Raw genomic sequence first — 22,263 nt, forward strand, 5'->3', positions numbered from 1 at the left:
CAGCTGTTTTGACTGGTTAGGTATCAGAATCGTCTAAAAAGCATTTCCTTCTCCATTTCTTATCTCTTCTCTTCTCTATCCTTCCATCTCCTCATATCTACTTCATTAACACTCTCACTAATGAGTTAAGCACATTTATGGACCTCATCTGCACTTTCTGTTTCCCCTGCATTTTATTTATCCACTGTCATGTTACCCACTCCCTGGACGCCCTGCCATATGTTAGACTAAGCACACCTATTTTCAAATAAGTGTATCTCATAGTTTTCTTCATTGTCTTTTCGTTTGTCTCCCACCTCTCTCATATTCATCTGCTACTTAATATGATTTAATACTGATTTGTTAGAAGACACAGTACATCTGTACAACTGTTTTGACTCGCTAGGTATCAGAATGCTCTAAAAAGCATTTCCTTCTCCATTTCTTATTTCTTCTCTTCAGTCATCCAGTAGTTCTCATTTCTACTCTCTCCTTCATATCCTTCCATCTCTTCATATCTACTTCATTTCTGTCACTAATGTGTGATGCACATTTATGGACCTAATCTGCTCTTTCTGTTTCTTGTGCATTTTATTTATCCACTGTCATGTTACCCACTCCCTGGACGCCATGCAATATGTTAAAACAAGCACATCTATCTTCAAATAAGTGTATCTCATAGTTTCCCTTATTGTCTTTTCGTTTATCTCCTCTCATATTCATCTGCTACTTAATGTAATTTAAAACTGATCTGTTAGAAGGCACAGTACATCTGTACAGCCGTTTTGACTCGTTAGGCATCAGAAAGGTCTACAAAGCATTTACTTCTCCATTTCTTATCTCTTCTCTTCTCCTTTCTTCTCTTGTCTTCTCTTCTTTTCTCTTCAGTCATCCAGTAGTTCACATTCCTACTCTCTCCTTCATATCCTTCCATCTCCTCAAATCTACTTCATTTAACACACTCACTAATCTGTTAAGCAAATTTATGGACCTCACCTGTTCTTTCTGTTTCCCCTGCATTTTATTTATCCGCTGTCATGTTACGCACTCCCTGGACGCCCTGCCATATGTTAGACTACGCACACCTATTTTCAAAATACGTGTATCTCATAGTTTCGTGCATTGTCTTTTCGTTATCTCCGAATTCTCTCATATTCATCTGCAACTTAATATGATTAAATACTGATTTGTTAGAAGGCACAGTACATCTGTACAGCTGTTTTTGACTCGTTAGCTATTGGTTAGTGAAGACAACACAAAAAAGAAGAGCAGCTCCAACAGGTATGCTGGTACACACTGGAGTCAACACTGAGCGGTCTGTTAGTAGCCACAGTAAATTAGTGGAGTTGTTTTGACGGGTTAGTGAAAGCGACACGATAAGGGTGTGTTAACGGTACGCACCGGAGTCGCTATCGTCATCGTCATCGAGGGGCACGGACGGGTAGACGACTGCTGCAGTTTGTGGTTGTGGGAAGGTGGGCGGCGGGCACGGGGTGGGCTGCACGTCTACCACGGGGGCAGCCGGGTAAAGCTGGGGGGCCTCGGCTGGCATCGGCATCGCCATGGGCGGCGGCGCCCACCCGCCAGCGTCGTGCTGGGGGGGCCCCGGGTACTGGTGGGGGGCCTGGGGCGCTATGGGCGGCGCCGCCCACGCGCCCGTCTCGTGCTGGGGCGGCGCGTGCACCACGGCCCCCGGCCGCACCGGGTCGTCACCACAGTCGCAGCAACACGACATCACGGTCGGGGCAGCTGTTCTCTAGTGGCTCCTCTCTGCGAACACACCAGGGGGCGCTGAGGGCCTATCCTCGTCCAGCGTGGTTCAACGGCACCACTCGGGGTGGGGCGTAGGTGGACGTGTGGGCGCAGAACGGATATTCCCCTCCGATCTGTGCATTATTTCACTGCCGAAAAGTTCCGCTCAGTCCGTGCGCTCTCTTACATCTTGAACGGAGTAAGTTTTGTGCTGTTGCTTATGACGTTTCTTCAATCTGTTGTTGTTGTGGTCTTCATTCCTGAGACTAGTTTGATGCAGCTCTCCATGCTACTCTATCCTGTGCAACCCTCTTCATCTCCCAGTACCTATTGCAGCCTACATCCTTCTGAATCTGCTTAGTATATTCATCTCTTGGTCTCCCTCTACGATTTTTACCCTCCGCACTGCCCTCCAATACTAAACTGGTGATCCCTTGATGCTTCAGAACATGTCCTACCAACCGATCCCTTCTTCTAGTCAAGTTGTGCCACAAACTCCTCTTCTCCCCGATTCTGTTCAATACCACCTCATTAGTTATGTGATCTACCCATCTAATCTTCAGCATTCTTCTGTAGCACAACATTTCGAAAGCTATTCTGTTATTGCCTAAACTATTTTTCGTCCATGTTTCACTTCCATACATTGCTACACTCCATACAAATACTTTCAAAAACGACACTTAAAAATCAATACTCGATGTTAACAAATTTCCCTTCTCCAGAAACGTTTTCCTTGCCATTGCCAGTCTACATTTTATATCCTCTCTACTTCGACCATCATCAGTTATTTTGCTCCCCAAATAGCAACACTCCTTTACTACTTTAAGTGTCTCATTTCCTAATATAATTCCCGCAGCATCACCAGACTTAATTCGACTACATTCCATTATCCTAGTTTTGCTTTTGTTGATGTGCATCTTATATCCTCCTTTCAAGACACTGTCCATTCCGTTCAACTGCTCTTCCAAGTCCTTCGCTGTCTCTGACAGAATTACGATCTCATCGGCGAACCTCAAAGTTTTCATTTCTTCTCCATCTATTTTAATACGTACTCCAAATTTTTCTTTTATTTCCTTTACTGCTTGCTGAATATACAGATTGAATAACATCGGGGATAGGCTACAACCCTGTCTCGCTCCCTTCCCAACAACTGCTTCTCTTTCATGTCCCTCGACTCTTATAACTGCCATCCGCTTTCTGTACAAATTGTAAATAGCCTTTCGCTCCCTGTATTTTACCCCTGCCACCTTTAGAATGTGAAAGAGAGTATACCAATCAACATTGTCAAAAGCTTCCTCTAAGACTACAGATGCTAGAAACGTAGGTTTGCCTTTCCTTAATCTTTCTTCTAAGATAAGGCGTAAGGTCAGTATTGCCACACGCGTTCCAACATTTCTACAGAATCCAAACTGATCTTCCCCGAGGTCGGTTTCTACCAGTTTTCCCATTCGTCCGTAAAGAATTCGCGTTAGTATTTTACAGCTGTGACTTATTAAACTGATAGTTCGGTAATTTTCACATCTGTCAACACCTGCTTTCTTTGGGATTAAAATTATTATATTCTTCTTGAAGTCTGAGGGAATTTCACCTGTCTCATACATCTTGCTCACCAGATGGTAGAGTTTCGTCAGGACTGGCTTCTTCATTCTGTTTGACATTAATAGTGCTGTATGTGGAAACTATACTCTGTTAAGTAAAGGTAGTTTCCCAGAGTTCTGGAAACATGTGATCAATGGATTGAGCTCTACAGAAGACATTATCACTATAAATTCATGAATTAAAATGTTCACTGAGTCTGCTACTCTGTTTGGTCTTTAAATTAGGCCAGTTAATCAGGAGATTTAGGAACCAGGGTCATATGTGGACTCTGACCACAATCTATTGGTTATGACCTGCAGATTAAAAATGAAGAAATTGCAAAAAGGTGGGAATTTAAGGAGACGGGACTTGGATAAACTGACAGAGCCAGAGGTTGTAGAGAGTTTCAGGGAGAGCATTAGGGAAATATTGACAAGAATGGTGGAAAGAAATAAAGTAGAAGAAGAATGGGTAGCTCTGAGAGATGAAATAGTGAAGGCAGCAGAGGATCAAGTAGGTAAAAAGACGAGGGCTAGTCGAAATCCTTGGGTAAGAGAAAGGATATTGAATTTAATTGATGAAAGTAGAAAATAGAAAAATGCAGTAAATGAGGCAGGCAAAAAGGAATACAAACGTCTCAAACATGCGATCGACACCTGGTCCAAAATGGATAAGCAGGGTTGGCTAGAGGACAAATTTAAGGATGTAGAGGCGTATATCACTAGGGGTAAGATAGATACTGACTACAGGAAAATTAAACAGACCTTTGGAGAAAAGAGAATCACTTGCACGAATATCAAGACCTCAGATGGAAACCCAGTTCTAAGCAATAAAGGGAAAGCAAAAAGTTGAAATGAGTATATAGAGGGTCTGTGTTCTCGAGGACAGTATTATGAAAATGGAATGTAGATGAAGATGAAATTGGAGATATGATACTGCGTGAAGAGTTTGACAGAGCACTTTGTATGGAGTGTAGCCATGTATGGAAGTGAAACGTGGACTATAAATAGTTTGGATGAGAAGAAAATAGAAGCTTTCGAAATGTGGTGCTACAGAAGAATGCTGAAGATTGGATGGGTAGATCACATAACTAAGGTGGAGGTACTGAATAGAACTGGGAAGAAGAGAAATTTGAGGTACAACTTGACCAGAAGAAGGGATCGATTGGTCGGACGTATTCTGAGGCATCAAGGTATCACCAATTTAGTATTGGAGGGCAGTGTGGAGGGTAAAAATCGTAGAGAGAGACCAAGAGATGAATACTCGAAACAGATTCAGAAGGATGTAGGTTGCAGTAGGTACTGGGAGATGAAGAAGCTTGCACAGGATAGAGTAGCATGGAGAGCTGCATCAACCCAGTCTCTGGACTGAAGACCACGACAATAACAACAGTTAATCAGATAAGTTGTATGCTCCAGAAATATATTAAATCTCAGCTTTATCAATGATAATGACTACAGGCTTAAATAACGAATTCAGACTCGCACTAAGGCTGACATTCACACCTGGGTCTGCCCTTCACTACACACATATGCTGAAGACTGCGTTATTATGACAGTGCGGCTAACACAGCCCCACCGATGAACCTAATATTTCTCCCTTCTCAATGCAAACCCCAATACACGCAGGAGCCCATCTTGATGCTATCCTTCTTAGCTTGTATCAGTATTGCAAATGCTCTCTAACATGTTATTCAATGCTAAGGTGCTATTCCAGTGTCGGTAGAACCTTTGCAATACTGATTTGAGTAAAGAAGGGTAACATCAGGACTGGTTGAGACGTGGAGTTTGTATTAGGGAGGGAGATGTGGTACGCTAGCCACTGTATGACGGTGCCACAGTGGTTAGCACATAAGCCTCGAGAGCACGAGACCTCGGTTCGAATCTCAACCTTGGTACAAATTTTAATTCATTGCTTTGGCCTGTGTTCATTACCTTTTTCAGTTATTTCTGAAAACATATATAATGTAATAGAAATTGAAAAGTAAGGCTTAAATATTTACAAAGTAAATACGCATAGAATACAAAACCTACATTGTACTGTAAAGGGGCATGGAGAAGGCAATAAACATTGAAAATGCTACTTTGTGTAGCATACATTTTTAAAAAGGGTGAAACTGAACACTCGAAATAAGGTCTCAGAGACCTACGTTTAACGTCATTAAAGCTGCTTCTGCTATTGTTCCATCCTCTAACCCACAGCATTTCACAAAGAAATGGTTGTAGGAATGTTCGTCAAACACGTAAATGTGTGCTTTACAAACTATCTTTCACTGTCACTGAAGAAGACAAAAGTGTATCGAAACACAGAAACAGCGAATGGGTCGTATCAAGGATGGAGCTGAAACAAACTTGAGAAAGAATAAATATTACTTACTGTGAGAGAAGCAAATCAGCCTTTAATAACAGAATGCAATACGCTGAGAACGAAAAATATATCACTGGCTCATGCTTTACGGAGACAAAGAAAGCAATGCTAAAGCTTTCAGTTATAACACAATGCAAAACCAACGACTAAAACACATCAAATTTTACAAAATGTCTCTGCAGACACAAATTTGAAGTCTCATGAAATACTAGCAGAGTGCTCAACGGACAGACATAGGAAAAGCCTTGTTCTCTCTCTCTCTTTTTCTCTCTCTGCTTGTCAAGATAAACTTATATTTATGTAAGAAAATTATGGAGATACGAGTACCCAGATTGTCAATTTAAAAAAAAAAAAGGGTATCTTATTCCTGTTCCTGTGTCCCTGGCACTTTGATTAAAAAATGGTTCAAATGGCTCTGACCACTATGGGACTTAACATCTGATGTCATCAGTCCCCTAGAACTTAGAACTACTTAAACCTAACTAACCTAAAGACATCACACACATCCATGCCCGAGGCAGGATTCGAACCTGCAACCGTAGCGGTCGCGCAGTTCCAGACTGAAGTGGCTAGAACCGCACGGTCACTCGGGCCGGCTCAAGGTTATCAGACATGGGCATAGCGAAAAAGATGTTGGAGAAGACAGAGATTGGCATAAATCCAACAAATAATTGAGGAAACAGGAGGCAAGTGTTACTCTGAGATGAAGAGGAATTCATGCCTATATTCTTTAAGACCCCATACATTCAATTAATTGATCTGGTTCGCCATAACCAACGCAGTAAGACCTTAGTAATGTATCTTCCAGGCTGTGTGGTGAAACTCAAGTTTCTAACTCGTCTTCAAACGTGAGTGGCTTCCATATCCGTGTATTCAGAGATATCTCGGCCTGCGTTATAGGCCGTTAGAACCGCCGTTATATGTGACACACTTTCACCAGCACGGATATACCAGCACGCCTGTCGTGAATCAGCGCTATTTGTCAGATCATGGAGGATATGAAAGAGTGTTGTGTGCTACCGACATTAAATATGAATGGACAGTGTAAGTGAACAGCTTCAAGTACCTGGCATGAGATGTAACGGTACCTACATGCTCTTCAAAACCGGTGTGATGTGCACGACACAGAATTTTTCGTTGTAGCAGTTACTAGTGCGTCTCCCCGTTTCATTCGCCTACGGAGGACAGGAAGAATCGCTTAAACGCCTCTGTGCGTGCTGTAATAAATTTAATCTATCACTCACGATCCCTACGGGAGGGATACGTAGAGGCCGGCCAGCCGCTACGGCCAGCCGCTACGGTCGCAGGCTCGAATCCTGCCTCGGGCATGGAAGTGTGTGATGTCCGTAGGTTAGTTAGGTTTAAGTAGTTCTAAGTTCTAGGTGACTGATGACCTCAGCTGTTAAGACCCAGTGTTCAGAACCATTTTTTGAAACCTTCGGGATGCGGAATGGACATGAATGGATGCATGTTATCAGACACGTTATTTACGTACGTGTCACCTGTCAGAGTCGTATCTAGACGTATCAGGTGTCCTATATCACTCCAGCTGCACACGCCCCACACCATTACCGACCTTCCATCAGCTTGAACAGTCCCCTGCTGACATAAAGACTCCGTGGATGAGGTTATCTCTACACACGTACACGTCCATTCGACCAGTAAATAGCTGTCCAATGTTCGTGTTGAGGGGCTCAGGCAAGGCGTAAAGTTTTGTGTTGTGCAGTCATCAAGGGTACACGAGTGGACCTTCGGCTTCGAAAGCCCATATCGATGATGTTTCATTGAATGGTTCACACACTGAGACTTGTTGATGCCCCAGCAGCCGCAAAGGAATAGCCGAGCGGTCTAAGGCGCTGCAGTCATGGACTGTGCGGCTGGTCCCGGCGGAGGTTCGAATCCTCCCTCGGGCATGGGTGTTTGTGTTTGTCCTTAGGATAATTTAGGTTAAGTAGTGTGTAAGCTTAGGGACTGATGACCTTAGCAGTTAAGTCCCATAAGGTTTCAAACACATGCCCCAGCACTGAATTCTGCAGCAATTTGCGAAAGGTTTCGCTTCTGTCACGTTGAACGATTCTCTTCAGTCGTCGTTGGTCCCTTTCTTGCAGCATCTTTTCCCGGTAGCAGCGATGTCGGAGATTCGATGTTTTACCGGTACAATTGTGAAATGTTCGTACGGGAAAATTCATAGTTCGTCGCGACCTCGGAGATGCTGTGTCCCATCGCTCGTGCGCCGACGACGTTGAAACTCACTTAAATCTTGATAACCTGCCATTGTAGCAGCAGTAACCGATATAACAACTCCTACAGATCCTTGTTGTCTTATTTAGCGGTTGCCGACCGCTACACGGCATTATGTGTGTTTACATGCATCGGTATTTGAATACGCATGCCTAGTTTGTTTGGCGCTTCTGTGTTGTATATCCATAGAAGCGGTTCTCGAAACACTGTGGCCACAGGATTGCCTGACCAATGGGGAGTGCCAAGGAGATGCTCAAGAACCTGAAAATTCAGACTCAGACTATCCCGAGAAAGCCTACGTCATTTCGAATAATGGGGATGAAATCATCTTCCAAAACGTTCACATACCATATCGCACCGATTATTCCGTGACAGGACGTTGCCCACCATAGAGTCAATCTTTGAGGTTGAAAAAACTTATCGATCACGAAATGCGGATTCTCAGTCCCCCAAATGCGCCAACTATCTATGTGATAGTTCCAATTTAGGTTATTTGTAATAGTAATTCCTAAGTACTTAGTTGAATTTACAGCCTTCAGATTTGTGTGACTTATCGCGTAATCGAAATTTAGCCGATTTCTTTTAGTACTCATGTGAATGACTTCAAACTTTTCTGTATTCAGGATCATTTGCCACTTTTCGCATCATACAGATATCTTATCTAAATAATTTTTCAAGTCGTTTTGACCATCTGATGACTTTACAAGACGGTAAATGACAGCATCATCTGCAGACAATCTAAGACGGCTACTCAGATTGTCTTCTATGTCGTTAATACAGATCAGGAACAATAGAGGGCCTATAACACTTCCACGGGGAACGCCGGATATTACTTCTGTTTTACTCGATGACTTTCCGTCTATTACTACGAACTGTGACCAGGAAATCACGAATCCAGTCGCACAACTGAGGCGATATTCCGTAGGTTAAATTGTCAAATAGAATAACGCTATTAATGTAAACCAACGTGTGTTATTAATACAAGCCGCGATTATTCTGGAGCGTAACGCAAAGACCTTTTCGAAGATCGAATTCCTTTGATTTTTCATATCGGTTATGAGTAGTCAGACTTTCGACGTTCCACGATGAGAATTCATTTAGACTTCTTTAATTAATTTTTATCGGGCTCACACAGAGTTCATTACAGTCGCTTACAGGGGCATTTTCCATTATCTTCGCTATCTTCGGAACTAAAAAGGGATGTGTTTGAGAGTCGGAAGACGAACGAGAGGCGTCTAGCAGAGTAAATAATTAAATCGGAGTGTTAAGACTTGCGATGCAGTACATGTTTCCGCGTGAATGTCTGGGCTTAAGGCTGACACAGCAGCAGCTAACGCGTCTGTGAATATAGAGGGTCATTAGAGCCGGAAGCTTTTAACCGACCATTTGGAAACGTTCCGGGAAGGTGAGTGACGTGGTCGGCAGTAACGACACACGGCTTGCGCCGTACTAACAAGACAGGCGACGCGAAGAAGCGTCGAGAAACTTCCTCGTGCCACGGTGTCCTTTCCTCTCAGGGACCGAACTTGTCTTGGCCGTATGCCATCACCTTCTTATCCTTATTGCTACAAGGAAGTGATATTTCTGGATATTGACTGCGCACTCTGCCGAGGCTGAATCATGCTCGATACTGTTCGCCTTTTTTTCAGGGTGTATCAAAAAGTATCATCCGGTTTTAAAAAAATCATACTATTAAATTATTTGACGTTATGTTCGTGAACAACGTATTGTCGGAAACAGCAAACTCTCGACCTTTACATGGTTGCCGCTAGGCAGCAGCAGTGTGCGCCCGCTTTTTTACACTACTGGCCATTAAAACTGCTACACCAAGAGGAAATGGAGATGATAAACGGGTATTCATTGGACTGAACTGACATGTGATTACATTTTCACGCAATTTGGGTGCATAGTTCTTGAGAAATCAGTACCCAGAACAATCACCTCTGGCCGTTATAACGGCCTTGATACGCCTGGGCATTCACTCGAACAGAGCTTGCATGGCGTGTACAGGTACAGCTCCCCATGCAGCTTCAACAAGATACCACAGTTCATCAAGAGTAGTGAGTGGCGTATTGTGACGAGCCAGTTGCTCGGCCACCACTGACCAGACGTTTTCAATTGGTGAGCGATCTGGAGAATGTGCTGGCCAAGGCAGCAGTCGAACATTTTCTGTATCCAGAAAAGCGCGTACAGGACCTGCAACTTTGCGGTCGTGCATTATCCTGCTGAAATGTAGGGTTTCGCAGGGATCGTGTGAAGGGTAGAGCCACGGGTCGTAACACATATGAAATGTAACGTCCACTGTTGAAAGTGCCGTCAATGCAAACAAGAGGTAATGGAGACGTGTAACCAGTGGCACCCCATACCATCACGCCGGGAGATACGCCAGCATGGTGACGACGAATACACGCTTCCAATGTGCGTTCACCGCGATGTCGCCAAACACGGATGCGACCATCGTGATGCAGTAAGCAGAACCTGGATTCATCCGAAAATATGACGTTTTGCCATTCGTGTACACAGGTTTGTCGTCCAGTAGTCCATCGCAGGCGCTCATGTCTGTGATGCAGCGTCAAGGGTAACCGCAGCCATGGTCTCCGAGCAGATAGTCCATGCTGCTGTAAACGTCGTCGAACTGTTCGTGCAGATGGTTGTTGTCTTACAAACGTCCCCATCTGTTGACTCAGGGATCGAGACGTGGCTGCACGATCCGTTACACCCAAGCGGGTAAGATGGCTGTCATGTCGACTGCTAGTGATACGAGGCCGTTGGGATCCAGCACGGCGTTCAGTATTACCCTCCTGAACCCACCGATTCGATATTCTGCTAACAGTCATTGGATCTTGACTAACGCGAGCAGCAATGTCCGATACGATAAACCGCAATCTCGATAGGCTACAATCCGACCTTTATCAAAGTCGGAAACGTGATGTGTACGCATTTATTCTCCTTATACGAGGCATCACAACAACGTTTCACCAGGAAATGCCGGTCAACTGCTGTTTGTGTATGAGAAATCGGTTGGAAATTTTCCTCATGTCAGCACGTTGTAGGTGTCGCCACTGGCGCCAACCTTGTGTGAATGCTCTGAAAAGCGAATCATTTGTATATCACAGCATCTACTTCCTGTCGGTTAAATTTCGCGTCTGTAGCACGTCATCTTCGTGGTGTAGCAATTTTAATGGCCAGTAGTGTAAATATCTATACAGGGTCGTCAGATACAGGCTGAAAATCTTTGAAGAGTGTTATAGAAGATTGTGCTGAGAAATAATTGTTAAGAAAAACAGATTAAATAGTGTTAAATCTTGTGTAGTTGTCGAATACGGGATGTAGAGGTAACCTGCTTTCTTGGATCGCTAGACAACAATTCCAGCAAAACGTATTAATGAGTTTTATTACCAGAAGTAAATAACATTACTTAACTGTGAGAAATGCTTAGATGTATCGCAAGCAACGGGCGACATGCAAAATAAGCCAATTCTTCGGTATAAGCAATCCTAATAGAACCGAAGTAATAGAGTTGGCGCTTGTATTCAGGACGTGGGATGTTGTAACCGCTCAGTAACTGAAATACAGAATGCACAAATGATGCTAGACATTATTTCTTAAAAATTTTTGAGTATTGTTTTACTGTGACTTAACAGTCACTTCATACGATTGCCTACTTTTAATCTATATCTCAGTATCACTTGTGTATTCCGTTTTCATTTAATTCATATTTCTGTCACTTTTATCCTTTCTGCGTACACATTTCACAAACCATGTGAAATCGACGCCGTATAAAGCATCTTTGCAATCCATAGCTCATGCCATCTGGATGTTTACATCTTTGCCACTTTTTTGATCCAATTACCGTACTTGCTGTATGAAATTTGAACTTAATTGTTTATATCACTATTTTACAAGCTTTCTAACATGCATTGTAGCGGAACAGTATATAAATCCGCAACACCACATGGACCTGCTCTTAGACAGCATGTCAAAGCTTTATATTTTTGAGCGGGTTACAATATACCACGTACATAGCTTCGAAATTATCACTCTAAACCTTTGTCAGTTCCATAATTACGTATATCATATTCGACGACCGACTGTTTTCAGAATGCTTGAAAATGACCACGTGTCGAAATTGCAATCGCCGAAAATGATTTGTAACAACCGAAAGCGGAACGATTTCATTTAAAAATTTCACGAAGGCTCTGGATCCAGTTTTCATCAAACTTCTAAATCGTACTACGCTTTCATAACACGTCTGTTTCAGTAATCATCTTGCCTAACATCCCACAATACCGGGAATGATTTATGCATTTTGGTGCACTCAAATAAGAGCGCTGTTCCATTTTGTTCTGAACTCTTTCCGAGCACGGTAACAGCAACGAACAGCTAACACAACGATATATAGAGACTGTAGCACGCTAGAGACTGGCAAAAGCCGGCCGAGGTGGCCGAGCGATTCTAGGCGCTACAGTGTAGAACCGCGCGATCGCTACGGTCGCAGGTTCGAATCCTGCCTCGGGCGTGGATGTGTGTGGTGTCCTTAGGATAGTTATGTTTAAGTAGTTCTAAGCTCTAGGGGACTGATGACCTCAGAAGATGTCCAATAGTGCTCAGAGCCATTTGGACCATTTGAACTGGCAAAAGTATAGCCAACACAGCACACAGACAACACAATATTAAAACTTTTATCCATTACAGATGAGGATCGCTACCACTGTGATGAATAAATGTTGCTTGAAATTACTGCAGCCAGTCCGCCGTTTGTTTTGTTGCTCCATTTTTATCACCCTATTACCGGTGTCGAACCGCCTAGTCATTCATCATCAGATGGTACATATTTATTGATTGCCTTCAGTAGTCTCGGAATCGTATAGGTGCGGCAAGATGTATAAACGAAACACATACGTACTGAGTGTGACAAGAATGATTCACATTACGAGATCGATTCTGTAGCGTTACCAACCAGCGGATACTAATAACTCTAAATAACGCAACAAAATCGATCTCTTATGTGAATAATTCGCAGTACTTACATGTTTCGTTTAAACATCTTGCCACAACTACACGACTCTCACATTGCTGCAGACAAAATCAATAAATACGCGCCGCGCGGGATTAACCGAGCGGTCTTAGGCGCTGCAGTCATGGACTGTGCGGCTGGTCCTGGCGGGGATTCGAGTCCTCCCTCGAGCATGGGTGTGTGTGTTTGTTCTTAGGATAATTTACGTTAAGTAGAGTGTAACCTTAGGGACTGATGACCTTAGCAGTTAAGTCCCATAGGATTTCACACACATTTTTGTATAAATATGTACCACCTGACGATAAATCGCCAGGCGGTTCGAAGCCGGTAATGAGATAATAAAAACTGAAGGACAGAACGTAAGGTGACTGGTTGCAGTAATTTCAAGGAACCGGCACAGTATTTTCAGGCAGCGTACAATACCTCAGAAAGTTTTCGATGTGCGAGCATCCGGTAACACTACGCAATAATAGTGCACGTCTATGGACCGCTCGACAGTGTACTTACTCATGGTCGCTCAGCGTGGTGTGCGGTGCGTCCACAAGATACTCCGACAGACTGCAAGCGCTCGACAGCACGCCGAAGGTACTAACCGGTTAGCTAGGCGTCCGCTGCTAACACATTCGTCACGTCGCCGCGTTTCGAAAAGGTGCAGCTGGCTACCAGTACGGGGAAATTCAGGCGCGTTTGTTTTCCGGGAAAACAGATAGCTTTACATTCCCCGGCAGTTCGCCCAGTCATGTAGTCAATTCATCCATATTCAGTTTGTCACGTCGTTAAGCTTTTCACATGGTACGTGTCCCGCGTCTTTTTGATTCGTTGTTTGTATGGTGCTCTCAACAGCAAGATCATTAGCAGCTCTTTACTAATACACTACTTGCCATTAAAACTGCTACACCAAGAAGAAATGCAGATGATAAACGGGTGTTCATTGGACAAATATGTTATACTAGAACTGACATTTGATTACTTTTTCACGCAGTTTGGATGCATAGATCCTGAGAAATCAGTACCCATAACAACCATCTCTGGCTGCAACAACGGCCTTGATATACCTGGGCATTCAGTCAAACAGAGCTTGGATGGCGTGTACAGGTACAGCTGCCCATGCAGCTTCGACACGATACCACAGTTCATGAAGAGTAGTGACTGGCGTATTGTGACGAGCCAGTTGCTCGGCCACCATTGACCAGACGTTTTCAGTTGGTGAGAGACCTGGAAAATGTGCTGGCCAGGGCAGCAGTCGAACATTTTCTGTATCCAGAAAGGCCCGTACAAAACATGCAACATGCGGTCGTGCATTATCCTGCTCAAATGTACGGTTTCGCAGGGATCGAATGAAGAGTAGATCCACGTGTCGTAACACATGTGAAATATAACGTGCACTGTTCAAAGTGCCGTCAATGCGAACAAGAGGTGACCGAGACGTGTAACCAATGGCACTCCATACCATCACACCGGGTGATACGCCAGTATGGCGGTGACGAATACACGCTTCCAATGTGCGTTCGCCGCGAAGTCGCCAAACACGGATGCGACCATCGTGATGCTGTAAACAGAACCTGGACTCATCCAAAAAAATTACGTTTTGCCATTCGTGCACCCAGGTTCGTCGTTGCGTACACCTTGGCAGGGGCTTCTGTCTGTGATGCAGCGTCAAGAGTAACCGCAGCCACGGTCTCAGAGATGATAGTCCATGCTGCTGCAAACGTCGTCGAACTGTTCGTGCAGATGGTTGTTGTCTTGCAAACGTCCCCATCTGTTGACTCAGGGATCGAGACGTGGCTGCACGATGCGTTATAGCCATGCGGATAAGGTATCTGTCATCTCGACAGCTAGTGTTACGAGGCCGTTGGGATCCAGCACGGCGTTCCGTATTACCCTCCTGAACCCACCGATTCCATATTCTGCTAACAGTCACTGGATCTCGACCAACGCGAGCAGCAATGTCGCGATACGATCGTCCCCATCGAGGTATGTCAACAACACCTGTCGGCAGCTGAGGGTTTCAATCAATTATCAATTATTCTAGAGAAGCTTCACGGTCATCAATGGTATGTGTTCTTTCGAGAGCTTCTACTATGTTCATATAATACACTCCTGGAAATGGAAAAAAGAACACATTGACACCGGTGTGTCAGACCCAGCATACTTGCTCTGGACACTGCGAGAGGGCTGTACAACCAATGATCACACGCACGGCACAGCGGACACACCAGGAACCGCGGTGTTGGCCGTCAAACGGCGCTAGCTGCGCAGCATTTGTGCACCGCCGCCGTCAGTGTCAATCAGTTTGCCGTGGCATACGGAGCTCCATCGCAGTCTTTAACACTGGTAGCATGCCGCGACAGCGTGGACGTGAACCGTATGTGCAGTTGACGGACTTTGAGCCAGGGCGTATAGTGGGCATGCGGGAGGATGGTGGACGTACCGCCGAATTGCTCAACACGCGGGGCGTGAGGTCTCCACAGTACATCGATGTTGTCGCCAGTGGTCGGCGGAAGGTGCACGTGCCCGTCGACCTGGGACCGGACCGCAGCGACGCACGGATGCACGCCAAGACCGTAGGATCCTACGCAGTGCCGTAGGGGACCGCACCATCGCTTCCCAGCAAATTAGGGACACTGTTGCTCCTGGGGTATCGGCGAGGACCATTCGCAACCGTCTCCATGAAGCTGGGCTACGGTCCCGGACACCGTTAGGCCGTCTTCCGCTCACGCCCCAACATCGTGCAGCCCGCCTCCAGTGGTGTCGCGACAGGCGTGAATGGAGGGACGGATGGAGACGTGTCGTCTTTAGCGATGAGAGTCGCTTCTGCCTTGGCGCCGTGCAGGTGAGCGCCACAATCAGGACTGCATACGACCGAGGCACACAGGGCCAACACCCGGCATCATGGTGTGGGGAGCGATCTCCTACACTGGCCGTACACCACTGGTGATCGTCGAGGGGACACTGAATAGTGCACGGTGCATCCAAACCGTCATCGAACCCATCGTTCTACCATTCCTAGACCGGCAAGGGAACTTGCTGTTCCAACAGGACAATGCACGTCCGCATGTATCCCGTGCCACCCAACGTGCTCTAGAAGGTGTAAGTCAACTACCCTGGCCAGCAAGATCTCCGGATCTGTCCCCCATTGAGCATGTTTGGGACTGGATGAAGCGTCGTCTCACGCGGTCTGCACGTCCAGCACGAACGCTGGTCCAACTGAGGCGCCAGGTGCAAATGGCATGGCAAGCCGTTCCACAGGACTGCATCCAGCATCTCTACGATCGTCTCCATGGGAGAATAGCAGCCTGCATTGCTGCGAAAGGTGGATATACACTGTGCTAGTGGTGACATTGTGCATGCTCTGTTGCCTGTGTCTATGTGCCTGTGGTTCTGTCAGTGTGATCATGTGATGTATCTGACCCCAGGAATGTGTCAATAAAAGTTCCCCTTCCTGGGACAATGAATTCACGGTGTTCTTATTTCAATTTCCAGGAGTGTAGAAACACCCTGCTGCACAACTGCACGTCTCTGTTGGTAGTGCTGGCACACTTGTCCATCAGTTGGGGTATTCAGATGTGTGTGTAGCCGGGTTCCTCGGCGCCGCATGGTGCAGGGAATGGCAATTGAATCTCAATGTAGACAAGTGTAATGTGCTGCGAATACACTGAAAGATGGATCCTTTACCATTTAGCTACAAAATAGCAGGTCAGCAACTGGAAGCAGTTAATACCATAAATTATCTGGGAGTACGCATTAGGAGTGATTTAAAATGGAATGATCATTGATCGACGGTAAAGCAGATGCCAGACTGAGATTCATTGGAAGATCCTAACGAAATGCAATCCGAAAACAAAGGAAGTAGGTTACAGTACGCTTGTTCGCCCACTGCTTGAATACTGCTCAGCAGTGTGGGATCCGTACCAGATAGCGTTGGTAGAAGACATAGAGAAGATCCAACGGAGAGCAGCGCGCTTCGTTACAGGATCATTTACTAATCGCGAAAGCGTTACGGAGATGATAGATAAACTCCAGTGGAAGACTCTGCAAGGGAGACTCTCAGTAGCTCGGTACGGGCTTTTGTTGAAGTTTCGGGAACATACCTTCACCGAAGAGTCAAGCAGTATATTGCTCCCTCCTGCGTATATATCGCGAAGAGACGATGAGGATAAAATCAGAGAGATTAGAGCCCACACAGATTCATCCTTTCCACGAACAATGCGAGACTGGCAAAGGGCAACGACGGGGAATCTGTGCCAAACTGCTTCCACGTTGCCGGCTGATCGTGACAGATCATCGTCAGAGGCGATGAGACATGGGTCCATCACTAAGAACGGTAAACAAAACGGCAACCTACGGAAGCAGGTGTTGACAGATGTGAAAATTACCGAACTATCAGTTTAATAAGTCACAGCTGCAAAATACTAACGCGAATTCTATACAGACGAATGGAAAAACTGGTAGAAGCCGACCTCGGGGAAGATCAGTTTGGATTCCGTAGAAATGTTGGAACACGTGAGGCAATACTGACCTTACGACTTATCTTAGAAGAAGGATTAAGAAAAGGCAAACCTACGTTTCTAGCATTTGTAGACTTAGAGAAAGCTTTTGACAATGTTGACTGGAATACTCTCTTTCAAATTCTAAAGGTGGCAGGGGTAAAATACAGGGAGCGAAAGGCTATTTACAGTTTGTACAGAAACCAGATGGCAGTTATAAGAGTCGAGGGACATGAAAGGGAAGCAGTGGTTGGGAAGGGAGTGAGACAGGGTTGTAGCCTCCCCCCGATGTTATTCAATCTGTATATTGAGCAAGCAGTAAAGGAAACAAAAGAAAAATTCGGAGTAGGTATTAAAAGTCATGGAGAAGAAGTAAAAACTTTGAGGTTCGCCGATGACATTGTAATTCTGTCAGAGACAGCGGAGGACTTGGAAGAGCAGTTGAACGGAATGGACAGTGTCTTGAAAGGAGGATATAAGATGAACATCAACAAAAGTAAAACGAGGATAATGGAATGTAGTCAAATTAAGTCGGGTGATGCTGAGGGAATTAGATTAGGAAATGAGAAACTTAAAGTAGTAAAGGAGTTTTGCTATTTAGGGAGTAAAATAACCGATGATGGTCGAAGTAGAGAGGATATAAAATGTAGACTGGCAATGGCAAGGAAAGCGTTTCTCAAGAAGAGGAAATTGTTAACATCGAGTATAGATTTAAGTGTCAGGAAGTCGTTTCTGAAAGTATTTGTATGGAGTATAGCCATGTATGGAAGTGAAACATGGACGATAACTAGTTTGGACAAGAAGAGAATAGAAGCTTTCGAAATGTGGTGCTACAGAAGAATGCTGAAGACAAGGTGGGTAGATCACGTAACTACATCTACATCTACATCTACATTTATACTCCGCAAGCCACCCAACGGTGTGTGGCGGAGGGCACTTTACGTGCCACTGTCATTATCTCCCTTTCCTGTTCCAGTCGCGTATGGTTCGCGGGAAGAACGACTGTCTGAAAGCCTCTGTGCGCGCTCTAATCTCTCTAATTTTACATTCGTGATCTCCTCGGGAGGTATAAGTAGGGGGAAGCAATATATTCGATACCTCATCCAGAAACGCACCCTCTCGAAACCTGGCGAGCAAGCTACACCGCGATGCAGAGCGCCTCTCTTGCAGAGTCTGCCACTTGAGTTTGTTAAACATCTCCGTAACGCTATCACGGTTACCAAATAACCCTGTGACGAAACGCGCCGCTCTTCTTTGGATCTTCTCTATCTCCTCCGTCAACCCGATCTGGTACGGATCCCACACTGATGAGCAATACTCAAGTATAGGTCGAACGAGTGTTTTGTAAGCCACCTCCTTTGTTGATGGACTACATTTTCTAAGGACTCTCCCAATGAATCTCAACCTGGTACCCGCCTTACCAACAATTAATTTTATACGATCATTCCACTTCAAATCGTTCCGCACGCATACTCCCAGATATTTTACAGAAGTAACTGCTACCAGTGTTTGTTCCGCTATCATATAATCATACAATAAAGGATCCTTCTTTCTATGTATTCGCAATACATTACATTTGTCTATGTTAAGGGTCAGTTGCCACTCCCTGCACCAAGTGCCTATCCGCTGCAGATCTTCCTGCATTTCGCTACAATTTTCTAATGCTGCAACTTCTCTGTATACTACAGCATCATCCGCGAAAAGCCGCATGGAACTTCCGACACTATCTACTAGGTCATTTATATATATTGTGAAAAGCAATGGTCCCATAACACTCCCCTGTGGCACGCCAGAGGTTACTTTAACGTCTGTAGATGTCTCTCCATTGAGAACAACATGCTGTGTTCTGTTTGCTAAAAACTCTTCAATCCAGCCACACAGCTGGTCTGATATTCCGTAGGCTCTTACTTTGTTTATCAGACGACAGTGCGGAACTGTATCGAACGCCTTCCGGAAGTCAAGGAAAATGGCATCTACCTGGGAGCCTGTATCTAATATTTTCTGGGTTTCATGAACAAATAATGCGAGTTGGGTTTCACACGATCGCTGTTTCCGGAATCCATGTTGATTCCTACATAGTAGATTCTGAGTTTCCAAAAACGACATGATACTCGAGCAAAAGACATGTTCTAAAATTCTACAACAGATCGACGTCAGAGAGATAGGTCTATAGTTTTGCGCATCTGCTCGACGACCCTTCTTGAAGACTGGGACTACCTGTGCTCTTTTCCAATCATTTGGAACCTTCTGTTCCTCTAGAGACTTGCGGTACACGGCTGTTAGAAGGGGGGCAAGTTCTTTCGCGTACTCTGTGTAGAATCGAATTGGTATCCCGTCAGGTCCAGTGGACTTTCCTCTGTTGAGTGATTCCAGTTGCTTTTCTATTCCTTGGACACTTATGAGGAGGTATTGAATAGGATTGGGGAGAAGAGAAGTTTGTGACACAACTTGACTAGAAGAAGGGATCGGTTGGTAGGACATGTTCTGAGGCATCAAGGGATCACAAATTTAGCATTGGAGGGCAGTGTGGAGGGTAAAAATCGTAGAGGGAGACCAAGAGATGAATACACTAAGCAGATTCAGAAGGATGTAGGTTGCAGTAGATACTGGGAGATGAAGAAGCTTGGACAGGAGAGAGTAGCATGGAGAGCTGCATCAAACCAGTCTCAGGACTGAAGAAAACAATAACAACAATGGAGTGGTGCCACAGCATTTCTACATTGAAGAAAAATTTCAGAGCAGCACCCCCAGCTGGGTAAATCACGGCGGTGGTCTTCTGGGACAGTTAATGACTTGTTCTGTTTGATGTCCCCCTTCACGGTGCAGCGATTAGCTCTTATGTCTACTGTGCTACTACGGGGAAACTAAAGAAACGACTTCAGCGTGTTCCTCGTCAATGAAATGGAAACGAACATCTCGTTCTCCATGAGAATGCTTGGCCTCACACAAGTGTGCGCACCCAACAGGACTGGGTGATTAGTTCCGACGTTTGTTGACATAATTGGTATAAATCTCTCAGTTGCAAGTGGCGGAATTAAAGCTGTGAGGACGCGTCGTGAGTCGTGCTTGGGTAGCTCAGACGGTAGAGCTCTTTCCCGCGAACGGCAAAGGTCCCGATTTCGAGTCTCGGTCCGGCACACAGTTTTAATCTCCCAGGAAGATTCATATCAGCGCCTAGTCCGCTGCAGAGCGAAAATTTCATTCTGGAATGTAAGTGTAAACCAGATGTGGCTTGAAATCAAAGAAACAGTATCGACAGCAAGTGAGAGATTTATATCAAATAATTCAACAAAAGTCGGAACTGATCCCCCATAGTACACAACACAGGTCCGAATACTGTTGCAAAAACAACGAAAAAACATGCCATATTTAAACGAACGCAAGTTCCCCCAAGGCTAACAATCATTTACAGAAGCTCCAAATTTTGGTGGGGGACTTCAATGCGAGATGGTTATAACAGTTTCCACACCGACACTTTGTCTCGAAATCTGGCAGAAAATCCAAAGAGATTCTGGTCGTATGTGCTAGTGGCAAGACAGTCAATGCCTTCTCTGCGCGGTAGTAATGAAAATACTATCGGTAACAGTGTTCCTAACCCAAGTTACTAAACATAGCCTTCCGAAATCCCTTCACCGTAGAAGAAGAAGTAAATATTCCATAATTCGAATGAAGAACAGCTACCATCATAACTTAGAAGTAGATATCCTCGGAGCAGTAAATCAACTTAAATGAATAAAAGCAAGTCTTCCGGACCAGATCTATACCAGTTAGCTTCCTTTCAGAGTATGTTGATGCAACAGCTCTGCACTTAACAAGCATGCACAACCGCTCCCTCAACGGAAGATAAATACAAAAAGACTGAATAGTTGCTCGAGTCACACCAGTATTCAAGGGGGGTAATAGGAGTGATCCATTAAATTACAGACTCATATCATTAGCGACGATATGCAGTAGGATTATGGAACATGTACTGTTTTCGAATATTATGAACTAACTATCTAGAAGAGAACGGTATATTGACACATAGTCAACAGGGATTGAAAAAACATCGTTCTTGTGAAACACAACTAACTCTTTACTCGCAAGAAGTGTTGAGTGCTATCGACAACGGATTTAAAATTGATTCCGTATTTCTAGATTTCCAGAAGGGTTTGGACACCGTACTTCACAAGTGGCTTGTAATCAAATTGCCTGATTATGGAATATCGTCTCACTTATGCGACTGGATTTGTCATTTCCTATCGGAGAGGTCACAATTCGTAGTAACTGACGCAAAGGCGTCGAGTAATACAGAAGTGATTTCTGCCGTTCCCCAAGGCACTGTTAAGGCCCTCTTCTGCTTCTTGTCTATTTAAACGACTTAGGAGACAATCTGAGCAGCTGTCTTGGGCTTTCAGATGACGCTGTCGTTTATCGTCTAGTAATGTCGTCAGAAGATCAAAAACAATTGCAAAACGAATTAGATAATATATCTGAATGGTGCGAAAATTGGTAATTTACCCTAAATAATGAAAAGTGTATAATAATGAAATAAGGCCACGCGGGATTAGCCGAGCGGTCTATGGCGCTGTGGTCAGAACTGTGCGGCTAATCCCGGCGGAGGTTCGCGTCCTCCCTCGGGCATGGGTGTGTGTGTTTGTCCTCAGGATAATTTAGGTTAAGTAGTGTGTGAGCTCAGGGACTGATGGTCTTAGCAGTTAAGTCCCATAAGATTTAAAAAAAAAAAGTAAAATAAGGGAAGTCAGATTTCGTACGGAAAGGTATAGGTGTTCGTTTTTCCACACCCTGTTCGAGAGTGGAATAATAGAGAATTTGTATGAAGATGGTTCGATGAACTCTTTG

The 22,263-nt window shown here is 44.7% G+C and overlaps 1 protein-coding gene across 3 annotated transcripts in view; it reads right to left on the reverse strand.

The window, feature by feature from the left end:
- The window catches only part of LOC126109629 (natterin-3-like), a 117,507-nt gene that overhangs the window by 61,489 nt on the left and 33,755 nt on the right, over positions 1-22,263 (reverse strand). For 2 of the 3 annotated variants that reach the window (XM_049914674.1, XM_049914673.1), the window contains one exon: positions 1,381-1,749. The exons of the other annotated variant lie outside the window; for it this stretch is intronic. In XM_049914674.1, the coding sequence (XP_049770631.1) occupies positions 1,381-1,714 (334 nt within the window). In that variant the 5' untranslated portion in view covers positions 1,715-1,749. The remainder of the gene's footprint in view (positions 1-1,380; positions 1,750-22,263) is intronic. 3 annotated transcript variants of the gene reach the window in all.

This window comes from Schistocerca cancellata, chromosome 12 (genome assembly GCF_023864275.1).
Source record: "Schistocerca cancellata isolate TAMUIC-IGC-003103 chromosome 12, iqSchCanc2.1, whole genome shotgun sequence".
NCBI lineage: Eukaryota > Metazoa > Arthropoda > Insecta > Orthoptera > Acrididae > Schistocerca > Schistocerca cancellata.